General features: G+C 48.8%; 2 protein-coding genes across 6 annotated transcripts; both read right to left on the minus strand.

Moving 5' to 3' along the window:
- Window positions 1-1,529: 1,529 nt before the first annotated feature.
- Window positions 1,530-3,655, minus strand: LOC145535483 (melanoma-associated antigen B5-like). The gene is given in 4 exon segments (XM_081563919.1): window positions 1,530-1,649; window positions 1,652-2,008; window positions 2,010-2,604; window positions 3,487-3,655. Coding segments are annotated over 3 exon segments (999 nt in total). The 5' UTR covers window positions 2,595-2,604; window positions 3,487-3,655; the 3' UTR covers window positions 1,530-1,592.
- Window positions 3,656-5,930: 2,275 nt separating this feature from the next.
- Window positions 5,931-8,872, minus strand: LOC145535484 (melanoma-associated antigen B4-like). Of its 5 annotated transcripts, none has more exons than XM_081563925.1 (2): window positions 8,680-8,872; window positions 5,931-7,646 (listed from the first exon to the last, which is right to left on the minus strand). In XM_081563925.1, the coding sequence occupies exon 2, from the start codon at window positions 7,583-7,585 to the stop codon at window positions 6,551-6,553; it is 1,035 nt and encodes a 344-aa protein (XP_081420051.1). In that variant the 5' UTR covers window positions 7,586-7,646; window positions 8,680-8,872; the 3' UTR covers window positions 5,931-6,550. The 5 variants fall into 5 exon arrangements, with proteins under 5 accessions (XP_081420051.1, XP_081420047.1, XP_081420046.1 ...); XM_081563921.1 differs by having other exon boundaries at window positions 8,670-8,872; XM_081563920.1 differs by having other exon boundaries at window positions 8,655-8,872.
- Between the last annotated feature and the right edge of the window lie 8,625 nt (window positions 8,873-17,497).

Raw genomic sequence — 17,497 nt, forward strand, 5'->3', positions numbered from 1 at the left:
ACCAGTTCAGCTTTTACCATGTAAGACTTGCAGGCAAGTTTCAGAGGCGGGAACTCTTAAGGCTTAGGGCAGTCCTCCCCCAAATATACCACAGTGGCGTATTGATTATTTTGAATTCAAGTTGCTTCAGAAACAGCCAACAGAGGAGGGACATTCCGCCCCCCACCATTTCTGTGTCCCTGAGAGCAGGAAATCTCATATGAAGGATGTACTGCCTGCATCTGGAGGCAGAAGGAAACCCTTCTGACTAGAAATAGGCAGTTCAAGCAGAGAAGCCTGTATACACAAGCCGTGTTAAGGCTTTAATTTACTACCCTGGGTACAGATTCTGTTTAGATTCCTTACTAATTGAGTACCTAAAACCTAAGTTCATTTGTCCTGTCGATTCCTCACAAATTGTTTTGCTGTCTACAAAATAAAGAAGCTGCCTACTTTGCCCACTCCTTAGGTCCCATTTCTATGACACTTCTGTGCACATGAATTGCAATTTGTCTCTTTTTCTCCTGTTACCCTGTCTTGTGTCAGGTTTATTAGTAATCTAACCACAAGAATTCAAAAGGGGTAGAGGGAGGAATTTCCTCCTTCCCTACACACCTCAAGAGAGTTCACCCTTACATCTTAGAAACTCCCCAGAGACAATGTGCATAGAATACCAGTCTGTGCACTGGAATCTCCTGCATTGAGACAAGAGCAGAGACACCTTAGATTTCCGTCTGTTAGGGGTCAGATTGTGTCCCCTCCAAAAATACATTTGAAGGCATAACTCACAGTACTTCACAGTGCAACTGTACTAAGAGATAAGGTCTTTAACGAGATGGTTGAGTTAAAATGAAGTCATTAGGGTGGGCCATACCCCCAACGTAGCCCTAAGAAGAGATTGGGACGCTAAAGGAGGCACCAGGGATATATGCACTCAAAAGGACTGGCAGGTGAAGAGGACGGCCGCCTGCCAGCCAAGGAGACAGGCCTAAGGGGAAACCAGCCCTCATCTTGCACTTGCAGCCTCCAGAACTCTGAGAAAAGAAATTTCAGTTGTTTCAGCCACCCATTCTGTGGGGTTTTGTTGTGGAAAGCCTGACAAATCAGTACGTTGCCCCAGGTAGAGATTTCTTCCTGGATTGTCTTTTCACTTTCCTGTCATTCATAAAGGCTATCTCACCATCGTCCTTATATGATTGCAGCTCCTTGTTTCTAAAGTTCGGTGGGCAAAGGCTATGTCTTGATCTTAGCCTCACCAGAACTAGCATAGAGCCTTTCAAAGAGCAGATGCTCAAGAAATAAATGAAGACAGTAAGAGGTCTAATTTGTTAAGACTTAATACCTCCTGCATTCTTTAATAGGCATATCAAGGGATAAATTTGTTAATTTTTCAAACAGAAGACAGAAAAGATGGAGAAAAATCAAGGTTGATCATGTTTTGAAGTTTCTTTCATTTTATTTTTTCATTCCATTATCCCAGCAATTTTATTGTGGGATTGCTTCCCATTTCAACTAAAATCCCTATTGTGATGTCAAATTTTCTTCTCTGGATGATTTTTTAAAAGTCTTGGACTTCAGTAGGGGTGGGAGAAGCTGCTGGACCTGGCCATGGATCATGCCTGGAAGTGACAGTGGTGCCAGGCCTGGCTGGAACTGTGGCTCGAGCTCTCTCTTCCTCATCTCGCAAAGCTTCTTCATATTGTGATGAGAAGGCACTGGGGACTGTATCATTCACTTTTGCCAGAAATTCCAAGACTTTCATTTTGCTGGTTTCAGCCTGGACTCTTGGGCCCCACAGGAACTGGTAACGTGGAGGATCGCTGTTGGCAACCTGGCGGTACTCCAGGTACTTCATCGTCACTAAGTCTTTGGTGATGAGCTTCCTGGGCTCTCCGTAGATGAAGTGTTTTCTCCCAGCATATACTTGCATCATATTCAAGAATTTCCAGATGTCTTCCTCAGCGGCACAGTTGCCCTTCACGAAGATCACACCCAGGACTGTCATCGAGAGACCGGCCTTAGGTAAAGCCCCTACCATCCCACACCCTGCCATTGTTGGGCAGGTTCAGTTTGCTCACAAGGTCATAGGAGTGGATGGTTGAGTCCGCTTCCTTCAAGTCAACTGCAAAGACAGCCTCGATGTGTTCAGAGGCTCTCTTGAGAATCTCGGCAAATCGGTCATGGTATCCTGGGTGGATGATCTTCAGCATGTCTTCCTTCATAATGGGCTGCCTCATTTTATACTTATACAGAAGGAACTGCTCCAACAAACTTGTCATGCTGTTCAGAGTATCACTGTAGGTGTTCTCGGTCGAAGATGAGACATCGGAGGACCGTGAATCTTCCTCATCTTGCCTGGTATCTTCTTCATCAGATGTTGTGTCAGAAGTACTTGAAAAAGTGCTGGTAGTAGATGGGGCTTCCGAAGACCCCTGGGAAGTGCTCTTTGACCCAGTAGCTGATGAGCTCTGTGAATTATCTTCTAAAAGAGAAGAGGTAGAGGGAAGCTCTTCCATTACTGCAGCGGGCTGAACTCCCTTGTGACTCTGGGGCTCACCTCGGGGCTGGTGGCTTTTCTCATGGATGTGGAGCTTATGATTCTGACCCCGAGGCATGATGACTGCGCTGGGGGACAATGATTAGAAGTGTGAGTAGGAGGGCAGGTGATAAGCGCCCGCAGGATGATGAAGCTTGAGTGTGCAGCCACAGCAGGGAAATAACCACCTTGGATGTAAGGAAGGCTACAGTTGTGGTTTTTTTTGAGGGCGCTGTTCTCAAAACCCCCAGGGTTCCTATTCTCCTAATCAGCCTGTCCTTTGGGAGACATATTGACGGAAATTAGAGTGATCTTTAGGCTGCATCCTGCTACCCCTGCCTCAGGCACGCTGGGGTGACAGAAGGGGCTGGTATTCTCCTAAACAGAGGCATCTGTTATTTCACATTCAAGACCACCACCCAACTGGTGGCCAGTCATAGGACCCATGCCCTCTGCTGCTCTGTAGTTGGCATCACAAATCTCCCGGGGATTTCTGAGTAGTGAAGGGGTCCTCCGCTTATCACCCCAGGCAGTAGTTATCACCTAGTACTGAGTGCTCCGTGGGATGTTTTCTGTCCTGGCCTCTGGAGTCCCCAACACTCATTAAGAGTACTTCAGTTGGCTCCCCATAGGGCCTGGTGTCCCCACCCCTTTCTTGGAATGGTATCTGCACCTTCATACTAAGGGTTTCACCACCTACACACCTGATTTAAATAAATGTTGGTGGAACTTCAGCTTGATACCTCTGCCCTGGTTCTTCAAGGGCTATAAAGAACAGGGCTGGATTCACCATCACTTGTTTTAATTGGCGGATGATCCCTCAGTCCTTGCTTTGACCTCTGTTGTGGCCTGAAATTCTACCCTCCCTTCCCCTTAGGCCCACCCCTTATACTACTGTACTTTCTTATAGGACGGCAGGTATCACCGTGAGACCCCTAGGAGGCAGTAAGATTCTCCTCATCCAACCATACCTGTCTTTGGTCTTCTGAGGCGCAGAGGATGAGATGAATCATATGGTTATGGGGTATGTGGTTCCCTTCGTCTTCAGGTTATTCAGTGGGTTTCTGGAAAACCTGGAAATAACCCCACTGCTGGCCCTAGGCTATACCCCTTGGACCCTGTCCCAACCCCCCTTGTGACATCATAGAAGGAAATGGGCATGTCATGTCAACAATGACCAGGTATCCCACGGATGGCAGGAAGGGCAGGGCTCTGTGGGGTTTCCTCAGAGTGAGGTCACAGGGTTTCCTAAGTCCAAAGCTGGACTCCTGGCAGGGTTTGGCACTCCTGTCTTTGTTTATGTAAGGGAGCTCTCCTCAGACTAAGGTCCTCACTCCCTGTGGTGCCAGAGAGGGAAGTCTGGGAATGCCACATCAGGCTACTCCTACCTGTGCCTTCAGGGGTGACATCAGGATTCAGGCTTCTTGGGGCCCTCTCTGTTCGGTGTAGGGGTATGCCCTCACTCAGGTTCCTCACCTTGACGCCTGGGGGACTCTGGATTTCCTCTTTCTTTCAAACTAAGGTGACCCGTGTAGACCAAAGATCATGTCTTTGCAAGCCCTGAAAAGAAGTGAGGGGTTGCTCAGCCTGGCAGCCCTGTCTTGGCCTTCTGAGAGCAGACACAGCCCAATCTCTCTGTGACTTCAGTTATGATGTGGGTTTTGTGTCCTCGGTCCTCATTCATCTATCTTTACCTTGACTCCCGTCTCTTCTATGAAAGACTTCTTGGGAAATGCCATGTCTTGGAGAAGTCTTAGTCTGCCTTCAACAAATCTCACAGAGAATAGGTTGAGTCCCAGGAGCAATGGGGAAGCTGCAGTCCGAGAGGGGGCCCCAGCATAGGTGGTGTGCTAAGAAAACATGCTGATCTTTTCCTTCTCGTCACTGACCAGACACAGCCTCTTATAGAACCTTCACTCTAACAGATTTACTCTCTGAAAGGAAGGGGCTGAATTAAATGATTTGGTGCGTCCCTGATCTTTTGTGGTTTACTGACATTTCCTTTGTAGGTAACTTGTCACTGAATGCTGTCTCCTCCCCTATTCGTACTTCACTTTTATTTTCATATTTTTGTTACTTATTTCTGGGGCTTTTTATTCCAAAACCGTGTTTGGGGTATGAAGTTCTGCTGTTTAACACGTGAAATACCTTTTGGACTAGTGTTCAGAAACAGAAGTGACCCAAGGTTGGCCTCATCCTGGAGGAGTGGCACAGTAGGGCTCTGGAGGAATTCAGTGCCAGGGTTCAGTCCAGCTCCTGTCATTTATGAGCTTTGAATTTGAGCTTCTCTATTCCCCCTTCTTTATCTGCAAATTGTGTTTGAAAAAGTCTATAGTATAGGACCACGGATATGTGTGATGTATGTAAGTCACCTGGCACAGTATGAGACAAACTTGGGTAGGTTGAATGAATGGCAGTTACTACGAAGATGATTTTGACCCCAAATGATAACAAACTTCCATCACATAATTTATTTCCGGCCTATATTAGAGAATATGCAACTCCAAACAATAATCAAGTCCACATCAGCACTAATGCTCCCAAGCAAGTAAAACTGAGCAGTATTTCCCTATTTGAGCACCTGTTTTAATATGTGTTTGGGGTTATCCTCTCCACATGGATGCAAGTACAAGTTCATTTGTCTCAAGGACCAGCAACTTCCCTCTCAGGTGCCTTTTTATCCAAACCACCCCTAATTTAATACCACTGACAGTAAAAATTGAGCCCTCCCTTAAAGTTTGCCAAATTACACTCAACATAACCTAATTATACTGCCCGTTTAACAGAGCAAGCGCTGATGATCCCATCCCAGAAAAAGAGAGACAGTCCAGTGACCTCTTGGCATCTCACTTCAGTGGGTATCACCCGTATTTCTCAGAAACTCTCCGGACAGCTTTTGATGAAAACACATAGTTTTGAGTGTTCACGTGCCCTGGCTCAAGTGCACAGGGCCCCTTCCATTCCCTATGCTGAGATTCCCTGTGGTTTTCTGATATCCCCGAATAATGGTGAATATATGGTTTAGATATATTCCCGGTTTAGAGCCTCACCTCTGAGAACCATTATATGAGTGTCTGCCATCGCTCCCACGGCTTCATCTAGCCCAGCGTGCATCTGGACTGAAAATGACCTCCCACCGAGGACGTAGACGTTTCCCAAGACCCAGTGCCACCTTAATCAGGTAACTTAGACTTGCTTGCTCTCATCTGGAACCTCCTCTTCCACACGTTCCCCTCTTTTTGTTTATGATTTGTTCATTCCTTAGAGTTATCTCACCACCTTCCTTATATGGTACCTGCTGCTAGACTCAAAATTCCATGGCCAGTGGCTTGGTCTTCATTTTCTTAACCAACCCAGTAGTATATAAAAGCCTTCTAAACAAAAGATGGTCAATTAACTTGGGAGAAAAAGGAAATAATGAGCAAAAACTCTATTTTATTATGATTTAAGTGTCATACCGTTTGAATGAGCTAAGCAAATCTAAGTCCATGTTATTAACTTTTACAAGGAAAGAGGACAGGTAAGAAGACAAACAAAGAATAAACCAGCGTTTACTCTGAAAGCTTTGTGATCCCAAATATTTATCTCTAGGATTCTTACACATTTCCAAGTAAAATTCTATTCCAATGCTATGTTACCTCGTTCTGGACCATAAGGAAAAATATTGAAGTCTTTTCAACTCGTTTACAAGTAACAAACTCCTAATCGGAAACCTAACAGCAGTAAACGTGACATCCATGACATTAATAAACTGATAGATTCTGAGGCAAAATAAACCTTATGAAGAGTAGGAACATTTAAAACTATAAAACACCACTACCTACCTACCTAAATCCTCTATTTTTGACTAGATATTATTCATATGGATAAAAGGAAAACATACATATGTGTTAAAAGTGCACCTAGCCTCCCATACTACTTAAAACTGTGAAGAATACATGGGTTTTGTTCCCTCCACCCCTACTGCCCTGCGCTGTTTAAGAGGTGGGCTGTTCTCTTCCAACACAAAGGGAACAAAGTGCCCTGCCCCTCTCCCTAGTTGTGGGAGCAGCTGCAGGACTTGGCCTTGGAAGCGGCACTGGCCTCAGCCTTAGCTGGAGGCATGGGCATGCCTCTCAGCATCGCTCTCTCCACCTGATCTCTCAGAGCCGCGTGATAGAGGTGTGGGAAGTAACTCGGGACTCTACCCTGGATCTTGGCCAGGACTTCCAACACCTTCATCTTACTGGTCTCAGCATAAGCTCTCGGGCCCCACAGGAACTCGTAGCGCGGAGGAGCGCTATTGGGCACCTGGCGGTAGTTTAGGTACTCCTTCTCCACCAGATCTTTGCTGATGAGCTTTCTGGGCTCCCCAAAGATGGAGTGGTTCCTCCCAGCATAGATCCCCAACACATTGAGGAAATCCCAGACCTCCTCCTCGGTGGCGCTGTCACCCTTCATAAAGATGAGGCCCAGGAGCGCCATGAGGAGACCAGACTTGGGCACCGGCGCCTCCTCATCACTCGGACCTTCGTCGAGCGTGAGACCGAACTTGTTGACGAGGGCGTAGATGTTCCTGCTGCAGTCGACTTCCTTCAGCTCCAGGCCAAACAACACCTCCATGTGCTCACAGGCTCTGCTCAGGATCTCAGGGAAGTGCTGCCTGTATTTCCTGCTGACGACCTTCAGCAGGGCATTCTGCGTGATGGGCTCCCTCTTGGTGTACTTCTCCATCAGGAACTCCATCATTATGCTGGCCTTCCTGGACAGAGGATCTTTGCGAAAGTTCCGAGCAGCCAGGGCTGCCTGGGCAGCATCTACCCTTTCTTCCTCTGGGCCCTGGGCACCCTCATCAGATCCTGCGCAGGAAGGCCCTGCGTCAGGAGAGCTAGGGGCCATGGCTCCCTGAAGCTCCTGGCAATCACCAGCAGCAGGGGAGCTCGGGGTGGAACCCTGAGGGACAGAAGAGGGGGAGGAGGGGCACTCCTCTCCTGGGACTGCAGGAGCACTGGCCTGGGCCTCCTGAGTGTCCCCCTGGACCTGGTGGCGTTTCCCGCGGGCATGGGACTTGGTTTTGTGCTTCCGAGGCATGACGACACAGGTCAGGGACCGCAGGTGGGCGTGCAGTTAGGAAGGCAGGCAACGAGGGCACCTTGAGGAAGGACAAAGAATGCCGTGAGCACCTTCACCAGGGAGAGTCGTCCCCAGCTTACACCAAGTCTGCTTCTTAGGGGGCCTTGAGTCTACTGCTCTAGGACCCACAAGTCTCCTGTTCTCCCGGTCAGCCTGTCCCCTGACACCCCTGAGGAGGAAGTGAGAGTGAGCCCGGGGGCACAGCCAGACAGCCCTGCCTGGACATTCGAGAGGGGCCTGTGGGGGCTGGCAGGGGAGGCATGTCACATTCAGAGTCAGGATGAAAAACGGGGAACGACCCCCCCAGCACCCGCCCCGTTCCCTCTTCTGCTCTGAAGTTGATGCTGCCACCTTCCCTGTGACTCCGGAGGAGAGGAGGGAGCGCTCAGCCTCCCAGCGAAGGGTCCCGGGACCCGCCCTTCTGCAAGCAAGCTCCAACCTCCCCACTCAGACCGCAGCCTCCCTTCCCCGTGTTTGGCCGGGAGGAAGCGCTGACCACAGGGGAGGGTCCTGATTCGCCCGTGTGTCGGGGAGGATGGTCCTCACCCTGGCTCCTCCTGAGCCCGGACATCCTCCCTCTACTGACCAGCTACCAACCCCTCGGACCGAGGTCCCCTCCTCCCTCCGTGTCCCACATCCGAGATCGCAATGAGGGTGCCATGCAGCTGTTAGAGCTGCCTGGATGCCATCCGGATGCTCCGAGGCCAAGTCGCGGGGGGTGGGGGTTTCGCGTGGCCGCCGTTCTGGGGTGTGGAGACCCTCAGTCCCCACCGAGGGTCCCTCGTTTATCTACAGGGCTCGGGGCTTTCCCTCTGCTGAGCAGAACTGGAGTCCACCAGCCCCGGACCGAAGCCTTCCTCTCGGAGACCACGTGGGTGAAGCAGATGGACCTGGGGCTTAAGATGCAGGCCCGGATCTTCCAGGTGAGAGCAGGGCAGGGTGGCCAGGGGTTGTCCGGCCCCCTCTTTTCAGAGGGAAAGGCTTGGTCGTGCCGGACGTGTGTCCCCGCACGTGTAACTCACGTCACCTCACACTTTGACACCTGATGAGACCTGCGACTCCTCCGTCTGGGCACCGTACACGGCAGCTCTCAAAGATGGCAGCAGCTCTCAAAGATGGCAGCAGCTCTCAAAGATGGCAGCAGCTCTCAAAGATGGCAGCAGCTCTCAAAGATGGCAGCAGCTCTCAAAGATGGCAGCAGCTCTCAAAGATGGCAGCAGCTCTCAAAGATGGCTTCGCAGCCCCACGTGCGCACGTGTTCGTCACTTCCTGTCACGTGCTTCTGTGTTCCAGGCGGACAGCAGAGGCGGGGCCAGGGCAGGCGGGGTTCCGGGGGAGCTTCCACCAGGATTGGCATGTGCACCTTTTCCTGACACTTAGCGGATCCTGAGACCTTCCCTGTACTGAGCTGAGTCTACGGGTCTCCCTCCCAGGCTCTAGCTTCTGTCAACACCCCAGCGGGAATTGTTTGTGGGCCTGGCCGAACAGCCTTCCTGGAGCTCCTGAGAGTGACAGTGAGGGCACTGCCGGGCCCCGACTTCTGTGCTGAGTGATGCTCCGTCCTCTCTCCGTGTCTTCCCTTGACCCCTATAGGTGGTGGGCTACGTCCCATCTGCTGACCTGAGGACAAGGCCTCACATCGAAGACGTCAAGCGCCAAGACTCCTGGTGAGAAGTGCATGTACATCTCCTGTGGACACTTCTGCCTGAGGCTTCCAGGAAATGGCTGCTGCAGGTAAGATGAGCTGAGAGGGAAGGATGGGAGACTGTCTTCTGTGGTGTGGAACCCCTCACATCTCACCCAGGATCTTCATATTGACCGCCGGCAGGGCCTGGAAATCCTACGAAAAATTTTAATTGGAGGATAATGGCTTTATGATGTGTTAGTTTCTGTTGTACAACAGTATGAAGCAGCTATAAGTATACATATATCCCCCCACCATGAGCATCCCTCACGCCACCCCCATCTCACTCCTCTAGGTTGTCACAGAACACCAGCCTGAGCTCCCTCTGTTATACACCATCTCCTCACTAGCTATCTCTTGTACACATGGTAGTGCATATATGTCATTGCCACTCTCAATTTGTCCCCCCTCTCCTTCCCTTGCTGTGTCCACATGTCTTTTCTCTACATGAGTCTCTATTCCTGCCCTGCAAATAGATTCATGAGTGCCATTTTCTAGATTCCATATAAATGCATTAATACGCAATATTTTCTGTTCTCTTTCTGACTGACTTCACTCCATATAACAGACTCCAGGTGCATCCACCTCACTACAACTGACTTAAATTCGTTCCTTTTCATAGTTGAGTAATATTCCATTGTATATATCTACCACAACTTCTGTATCTATTCATCTGTCAGTGGAAGTTGAAGTGGTTGCTTCCATGTCCTAGCTGTTGTAAAGAGTGCTGCAATAAACAGTGCGGTCCATGAATCTTTTCACGTATGGCTTTCTCAGTGTGTATGCCCAGTAGTGGGATGGCTGAGTCATAGGGTAGTTTTATTTCTAGTTTTTAAAAGAATCTCCCTACTGTTCTCCATAGTGGCTATATCAGTTTACATTCCCCCTCAAAGTTCAGGAGGGTTCTCTTTTCTCCACGCTACTTCATCCTTTATTGTTTCTAGATTTTTTTATGATCGCCTTTCTGGCGAGTGTGAGGTGATACATCATTGTAGCTTTGCATTTCTTTCATAATGAGTGGTGAGCATCTTGTCTTGTGAGCATCTGTATTTTTTTTTAAAAAAAACAGATTTAGGATTACAGACAATTAAGTAGATAGTATACAGAGTTCCTATAGAGCCAGTCTCTCGCTCCACTTAGCATCTTCTGTTAGTAACATCTTGGATTGGTTCAACTGGTACAAGTTCATCTGTTAAAACTGAGCAACTAATATCAATATGGTGTTATTAACTATTGTCGATTATTTACAATACACTTCACTTTTGTTGTTTTGCAGTTCTGTGTCGTTGTTTTTCTTCAGTTGCTCAGTCGTCTCTGACTGTGACCCCATGATCCACAGCACGCCAGGCTCCCTGACCTTTCCCACCTCCTGGAGTTGGCTCAAACTCACGTCCATCCAGTCGGTGATGCCATCCAACCATCTCATCCTCTGCTGCCTCCTTTTCTTTTCCCCTTCAGTCTTTCCCAACATCAGGGTCTTTTCCAATGAGTCAGCTCTTCCCCGCAGGTGGCCAAAATTTTGGAGCTTCAACTTCAGCATCAGATATTCCCACGAATATTCAGGGTTGATTCCCTTCAGGAATGATTGGTTTGATCACCTTTCTGTCCAGGAGACTCTCAAGAGTCTTCTCCAGCACCCCAATTCAAAAGCATCAATTTTTTCAGTGCTCAGCCTTCTTTATGGTCCAGCGCTCACATCTACACGTGACCCCTGGGAAACACATAGCTTTGACTAGACACATCTCTTTTGGCAATGTGATGTCTCTGCTTTTCATTACGTGATCTAAGTTTGTCATAGCTTTTCTTGCAAGGAATCAGCGTCTTTTCGTTTCATGGCGTCTTTTAATTTGGGGCTTCCCTCGTAGCTCAGTTGGTCAAGAATCTGCCTGCAGTGCAGGAGATCCGGGGTCAATTCCTGGGTCACGAAGATCCCCTGGAGAAGGAATTGGCAACCCACTTGAGTATTCATGCCTGGAGAATCCCATGGACAGAGGAGCCTGGGAGGGAGGCTACAGTCCAGGGGGTGGCAAGAGTCAGACACGACTTGGTGACTAAACCACCACCACCAGCGTCATGGCTGCATTCACCATCCACAGTGATTTTGGCGAAGAAAATTAAATCTTCCATTGTTTCTACTTTTTCCCCATCTGTTTGCCATGAAATGTTGGGTCCAGATGCATGATCTTAGTTTCTTGAATGTTGAATTTTAAGCCGGCTTTTTCACTCTCCTCGTTCACCCTCATCAAGAGCCTCTTTAATTCCACTCCACTTTCTGCCATAAGGGTGGTATCGTATGCATATCTGAGGGTGTTGACATTTCTCCCAGCAAGTTGATTTCAGCTTGTGTTTCATCCAGCCCATAAATGTGCATGCTGTACTCGACAGACAGCTTTAATAAGCAGGGTGACAATATACAACCTTGACTTACTCCTTTCCCAATTTGGAACCAGTCTGTTATTCTTCGTCCACTTCTAACTGTTGCTTCTTACCCTATATGCAGGTCTCCCAGAAGGCAGGTAAGGTGGTCTGGTATTCCCATGGCTTTAAGAATTTTCCACAGTTTGCTCTGATCCCCACAGGCAAAGGCTTTAGCATAGTCAAGCAAGTAGAAGTTTTTCTGGAATTCCCTTGCTTTTTCCAACGGAAATTGGCAATGTAATCTGGTTCCTCTGCCTTTTCTGAATCTAGCTTGTACAGATTGAAGTTTTTGGTTCACATTCTGTTGAAGCATAGTTTGGAGGATTTTGAGCATTCCCTTCCTAGCATTTCCCTTGTGAAATGAGCGAAATTATGTGATAGTTTGAACATTCCTTGGCATTGCACTTCTTTGAGGTTGGAATGAAAGCTGACCATTTCCAGTCCTGTGCCCACTGCTGAGTTTTCCAAATTTGCTGGCGTATTGAGTGCAGCACTTTCACAGCATCATCTTTAGGGTTTGAAATACTTCAGCTGGAGTAACATCACCTCCGCTAGCTTTGTTCATCGAGATGCTTCCTAAGGCCCACTTGACTTCACTAGGTTGCTTCCATGTCCTGGCTCTTGTAAACAGTGCTGCGATGAACACTGTGGTACACGTGTCTCTTTCAGTCCTGGTTTCCTCAGTGTGTATGCCCAGCAGTGGGATTGCTGGGTCGTATAGCAGTTCTCTTTCCAGATTTTTAAGCAATCTCCATAGTGTTCTCCGTAGTGGCTATAGTAGTTTGTATTCCCGCCAACAGTGTAAGAGGGTTCCCTTTTCTCTACACCCTCTCCAGCATTTATTCTTATCGGAAGTCTGGTGGGCCCTGTGACTTCCCGAGGCGGGCAGAGTTTAAGGAGTTCTAAAGCCCCAGGTTAGAGGGCAAAGCATTGTTGATGTGGGGCAAGGTCAGTGGTGTTCAATGCTGAATATAGTGAAGAAGAGGTCTGTGGTCCAGGAGGCTCCTTCTTTTCCCCAGTAAGAGTTCCTGTGAACAGGGCTCAGTGGCTGGCTGATGGTTAGTATCATTGGGAGAAGGGGAAGGGCTTTTCTGGAAAATTAAGCATTGCCAAGCCAGCAGAGTCTACTTGGGAGGTCTTTCAAAGTTCAGAGTTTTTCCTTAAGGCAAGGAAGACTTGGACATAAGGGACCTCCCTCCTATCCTAAGGGCAAGCCTTCAGCGATGGACAGTCAGTTACCTATCTGAAAAGGAAATGACGCATGCTCATAAGGGGCTTGAGGGGTCACTGAAGTCCCTCATGGCCTTTTCATGGCTGTGGCATCCCTCACCTGTGATCTTGCTGGGCAGAATGTGGTTCAGTTCTCACCCCAGGGGCCCTGGTGGCTTCCATGAGTATTTTTTTTTTATAATTATTTATGTATTTAATTTTGGTTGCACTGGGCCTTCGTTGCTGCATGCAAATCTTCTCTAGTTTAAAGGAAGCAAGGCTATACTTCATGGCGATGCACTGGCTTCTCATTGTGGTGGCTTCTCCTACTGTAGAGCACAGGCTCTAGGACCCACGGGCCCCACTAGTTGCAGCAAGAAGTGGTGAAGTAGAAGAGGTGTTAGGAGATGGCTTTGGTTGTTTGTCTCTCATGTCTGACTCCTTGTGACCCCGTGGACTGTAGCCCTCCAGGATCCCCTATCTGTGGGATTCTCTGGGCAGGAATACTAGAATGGGCTGCCATTCCCTTCTCAGGGGAACTTCCCAACCCAGGGATCGAACCTGGGTCTCCTACATTTCAGGTAGCTTCTTTACCATCTGAGCCACCAGGAAAGCCCCGCTTCTGAAGATAGCCAGAAAATTTTTAGCTCAATCTCTTTTCTTTTCTTTCTTTGTCCATTCTCTCCCTGTCCTGTAGACACACTCAGCTTGAATTTTATAAACACAAGGTTGAGGCATTCACGGCATACAGTGTCTGGATTTGTACACCCAAAGGCAAAGATATTGGGAGTCTAGGTGCAGAGAAATGCAGAAGAAAGTGACTTTCATTCTAGCCCTATGAGCCAGTTTCACAGCCCATAGTTTAAAAATTTAGATGGGGTGGCATGGAGACCTCCTCCACTTGAAACCTATCACATCAGATGGTGACTAAAATCCACGTGGCCAGGACTCCAACCCCCCAAAATCCAGTTTGGGACTTGAACCATGGTCTTTTAATTAGAATCACTCACCTGGTACCTGGACTTACTGTGGCTCAGGTTCTTTGTGTCTCAGCGCACAAGGAATTCAGAAAGAGGCAAATTGTTAGGCAAGAAATAGATTTTTTTTTTTTTATATAGGATGCTTGTAAGAGATGCAGGCAGGCAGGTGATGGAGCTCTGCCTGGAGGATTAAGTGGGCTACATTTTATAGTCAAGGGAAAGTGGAGGAGAGGGAAAGATTTTCTTCTTTGAGTAGAGGTCAGGCTTACATCACTCACTCCCAATTTGTTTGGAGCAGGAGAGTGTCTGACCTTTTGAGCTCCAACTTGGATCATCGGAGCACTTCTTCACATCAATAGAAGGTGGGGACATTCTTCTTTTACCTAAAGGCCTGGGGGACATCTCATGTATCATTTATGGCTTTATATTTCAGCAAACCTGCTTCCTTCCACTACATTCTGATAGCTTTCTTGAACAATGTTAATTTACAACGGCCTACCAATGGTTCCTAGGTTTCTCTATCTCTATTCCCCTCCTAGACTTCTAGATCTACCTCTCTGTCTGTGCTCAGGCCCTCATTCATGTCTCACTCTTTGCAACCCCATGAACTGCAGCACTCCAGGCCCTCTGTCCATGGGATTCTCCAGGCAGGAATACTGGAATGGGTAGCCATTTCCTCCTCCAGGAGATGTTCCAGACCCTGGGATTGAACCTTTGTCTCCCGCATTGCAGGTGGATTCTTGTCCACAGAGTCACCTGGGACACAACCTGTGTCCTTTGCTAGTCTACCCCTGTCATATGGAGGCAGGCTCCCCCAGCCAAGAGCTGTCCTTTCTCTTGGTGGGCGCCTTCTCCATGAAGGTCTTTAGCTTGGACTACTGTCTGGAATTTAGTGAGCAGTTTTCTTCCCAACAAGGGGGAGGGGCAGTCATGCATGAGCAAACACATCAAAGGTGAACTTTCCTAGCAAGGACTTGAGGGGAGGAGCAGGACGCTGGGTTTGGGGCCTTCCTTCGATGCCCATTATCATGGAGGATTGGAAGGACAGGGGCCCAGGGAAATCAGTCTGCACAGAGTAGCTGACCCACGTATGAAATAACTGTCCTCCCTGCCACATCAAGGGTTACCTGAAGCTCCTCTGGAGAAATGACCAGGTGTCCTCTGGGAGCTCCTGGGAGGTCTTGCAGCTCCTCTGTCTTTACCTGAGGACACGTGCTCAGAGTAAGGCCCACAACTCTCTGAGACCAAACAGAAGAAAGTGAGGGTTGCCTAACTTGCCACATCTAGCTGTGGTCTCTCAGTAAAGAAAGCGGTGACTGGAAATTGAGGCCTTCTGATGGCTGGCTGCACCAGTCCTCAATCAGGCTCCTGGGAAGACCTGTATTTCCTCCCTCTCTTCACTGTTACTATCCTTTCTCCAGGTCCTCACACTGACTTCCCATCTGCTAACGAGACCTGTCCTCTCATGCTACAGCCTTAAATTCCCTGAGACCACCTCGGAGGATATGAGGGCTGCCTCGTGGGTATGCCTGCCTGTGGTCACTCATGGCTGTCCCTACGGGAGGGATTCTGTGGTGTCCCCACTTTTATAGTGTGAGTGGTTCCCTTAGTCCTCATGGTCCTCTACTTGACTCTTGGCATGACCTGGAATTCCTCCTGAGGTTGACCCCTGAGCCCCAGCGCCTCACCTCGTGAGATGGTCTAAAAGGAAATGTGTGGGGTGCATCATGCCCACATTCCCAAATTTGCCAGTGGGAGGTGTCGAGGGGCAGGGCTGTGTTCTAGGCGCAGTCCCTTTATCCTCATTCGGAGTCACTAGTTTTGCACTCTGTACTGCAGTGAGGCTTCTCCCAGTAGCCCAAGGCTCTCACCTCCCTGGGACCACTCCAGCGGAAAGAGAAGCACTTCAGCCAGAAAGCTTTGTCCTGGGTCTCGTAGTGCTGACACCAGGGGTGGGCCCCCTATCTCCCCTGTTCTGGGCTGAGTGGTCCTCTTGCTCCCCATTCAGGGACCTCATCCTCACTCCTGATCAGACCCAGGACCGCACCCTCCACTCACCTGAGGCTGTGCTCCTCAGAACAAAGGCATTCCTTTCTTGCAAGTTCTGGATTGGAAGACAGGATGAACCAGATGTGTGCAAAGCTTTGGGGCCTTCCGAGGAGGAGAACATTATAGGGCTCCACTCTTCTGGAATCGGTGGCCCCCGAGTCTTAGATCAGGTTTCCTACCTTGACTTCTGGTAGCATATGGGAATCCACCATCTCTGCTGGCTGAATCAGCTGGCCCGTGGCCAAGGCTTTTGCCTTCTTGAGACAACAGAAGGGGAGGTGAGAGAGCTATTCCCTGGCTACCCTTACCTGTTCTTCCGTGTCATCCCCCTTGCTATGGGGGGGTCCACTCCTCAGCACCCAGTGTCCTCACTGTAAATCCTATGAAGGCCTGTTAGGATCTGCTACTTGGGCAGAATTGGGGCTGCTGCTTCAAATCCAAGGCGCTGAACTCCCTGTGAACCCCTCCATCCTTGCCCTGCAGAAAGGAAGGCGCGCCTCCGACAGACTGCTCTCCCCATGGCCACACGAGGCAAGAAGCAGGATATCGTTTGTGGGACCCCTAGTGTTCTAAAATCTTCCCCTTGATAACTATCAGAGGCTGGGACTCCTCCGTCCACTGACCTGAGGACACGGCCCTTAAGCTAAGGCTTTTTTGTCCCTGACAATCGGGAAAGATAAATGAGGGCATATTGATCTTTTCAGGGTATCTGACATTGCATGTGTTCATGACCACGTTGTCCCTGAGTAGTTTTGTCTTCATTCGTACCATTCATTTAGGAACATTATTTTAACTTTATTCCAAACCAGTGCTTTGGGACAGGGCCCCATGTATCCAACGAGATACATTTTTTGGAGTGTTTAGAGGAAAAATGCGGAGAAGGCAATGGAACCCCACTCCAGTACTCTTGGCTGGAAACTCCCATGGACGGAGGAGCCTGGTAGGCTACAGTCCATGGGGTCACTAGGAGTCGGACACGACTGAGCGACTTCACTTTCACTTTTCCCTTTCATGCACTGGAGAAGGAAATGGCAACCCACTCCAGTATTCTTGCCTGGAGAATCCCGGGGACGGCGGAGACGGGTGGGCTGCCGTCTATGGGGTCGCACAGAGTCGGACACGACTGGAGCGACTTAGCAGCAGCAGCAGCAGCAGCACAGGAAAAATGAATGAAAAGACAGGATGTCTGGCTTCGGCTGGGAGAAGTGGCACATTGTGGGCTCTGCACTAATCCAGATCGGGAGACTAGACCTAGGAAGGTCACTTCCATCAGTTTGTGAACTTGAGAAATTTGCAAGTTATCCATCCATAAATGGAGTCTGCTAAATCCGATCCTGCATGAATGCTGGAATGCATGTACTACGTATAAAGCAGTGGCATACGGATTAAGAAGCATTGGTTTGTAATAAATGGAAGTTATGATTACTATGAACCCCACAACTACCACCTTTCCTTCTGAGTTTATTTTTAATCCAGGAGAGAGCAGAGACTATGCAGTGAATTAGTACAAAAGAAACAAATATTCTTAAA

Source organism: Giraffa tippelskirchi, chromosome X (assembly GCF_054371585.1).
Source record: "Giraffa tippelskirchi isolate mGirTip1 chromosome X, T2T-mGirTip1v1.2.pri, whole genome shotgun sequence".
In the NCBI taxonomy this organism is placed as follows: domain Eukaryota; kingdom Metazoa; phylum Chordata; class Mammalia; order Artiodactyla; family Giraffidae; genus Giraffa; species Giraffa tippelskirchi.

Excerpts from the sequence above, each read along its gene's own strand:
- LOC145535484 (XM_081563925.1), bottom strand. The coding sequence starts at position 7,585 with ATGCCTCGGAAGCACAAAACCAAGTCCCATGCCCGCGGGAAACGCCAC.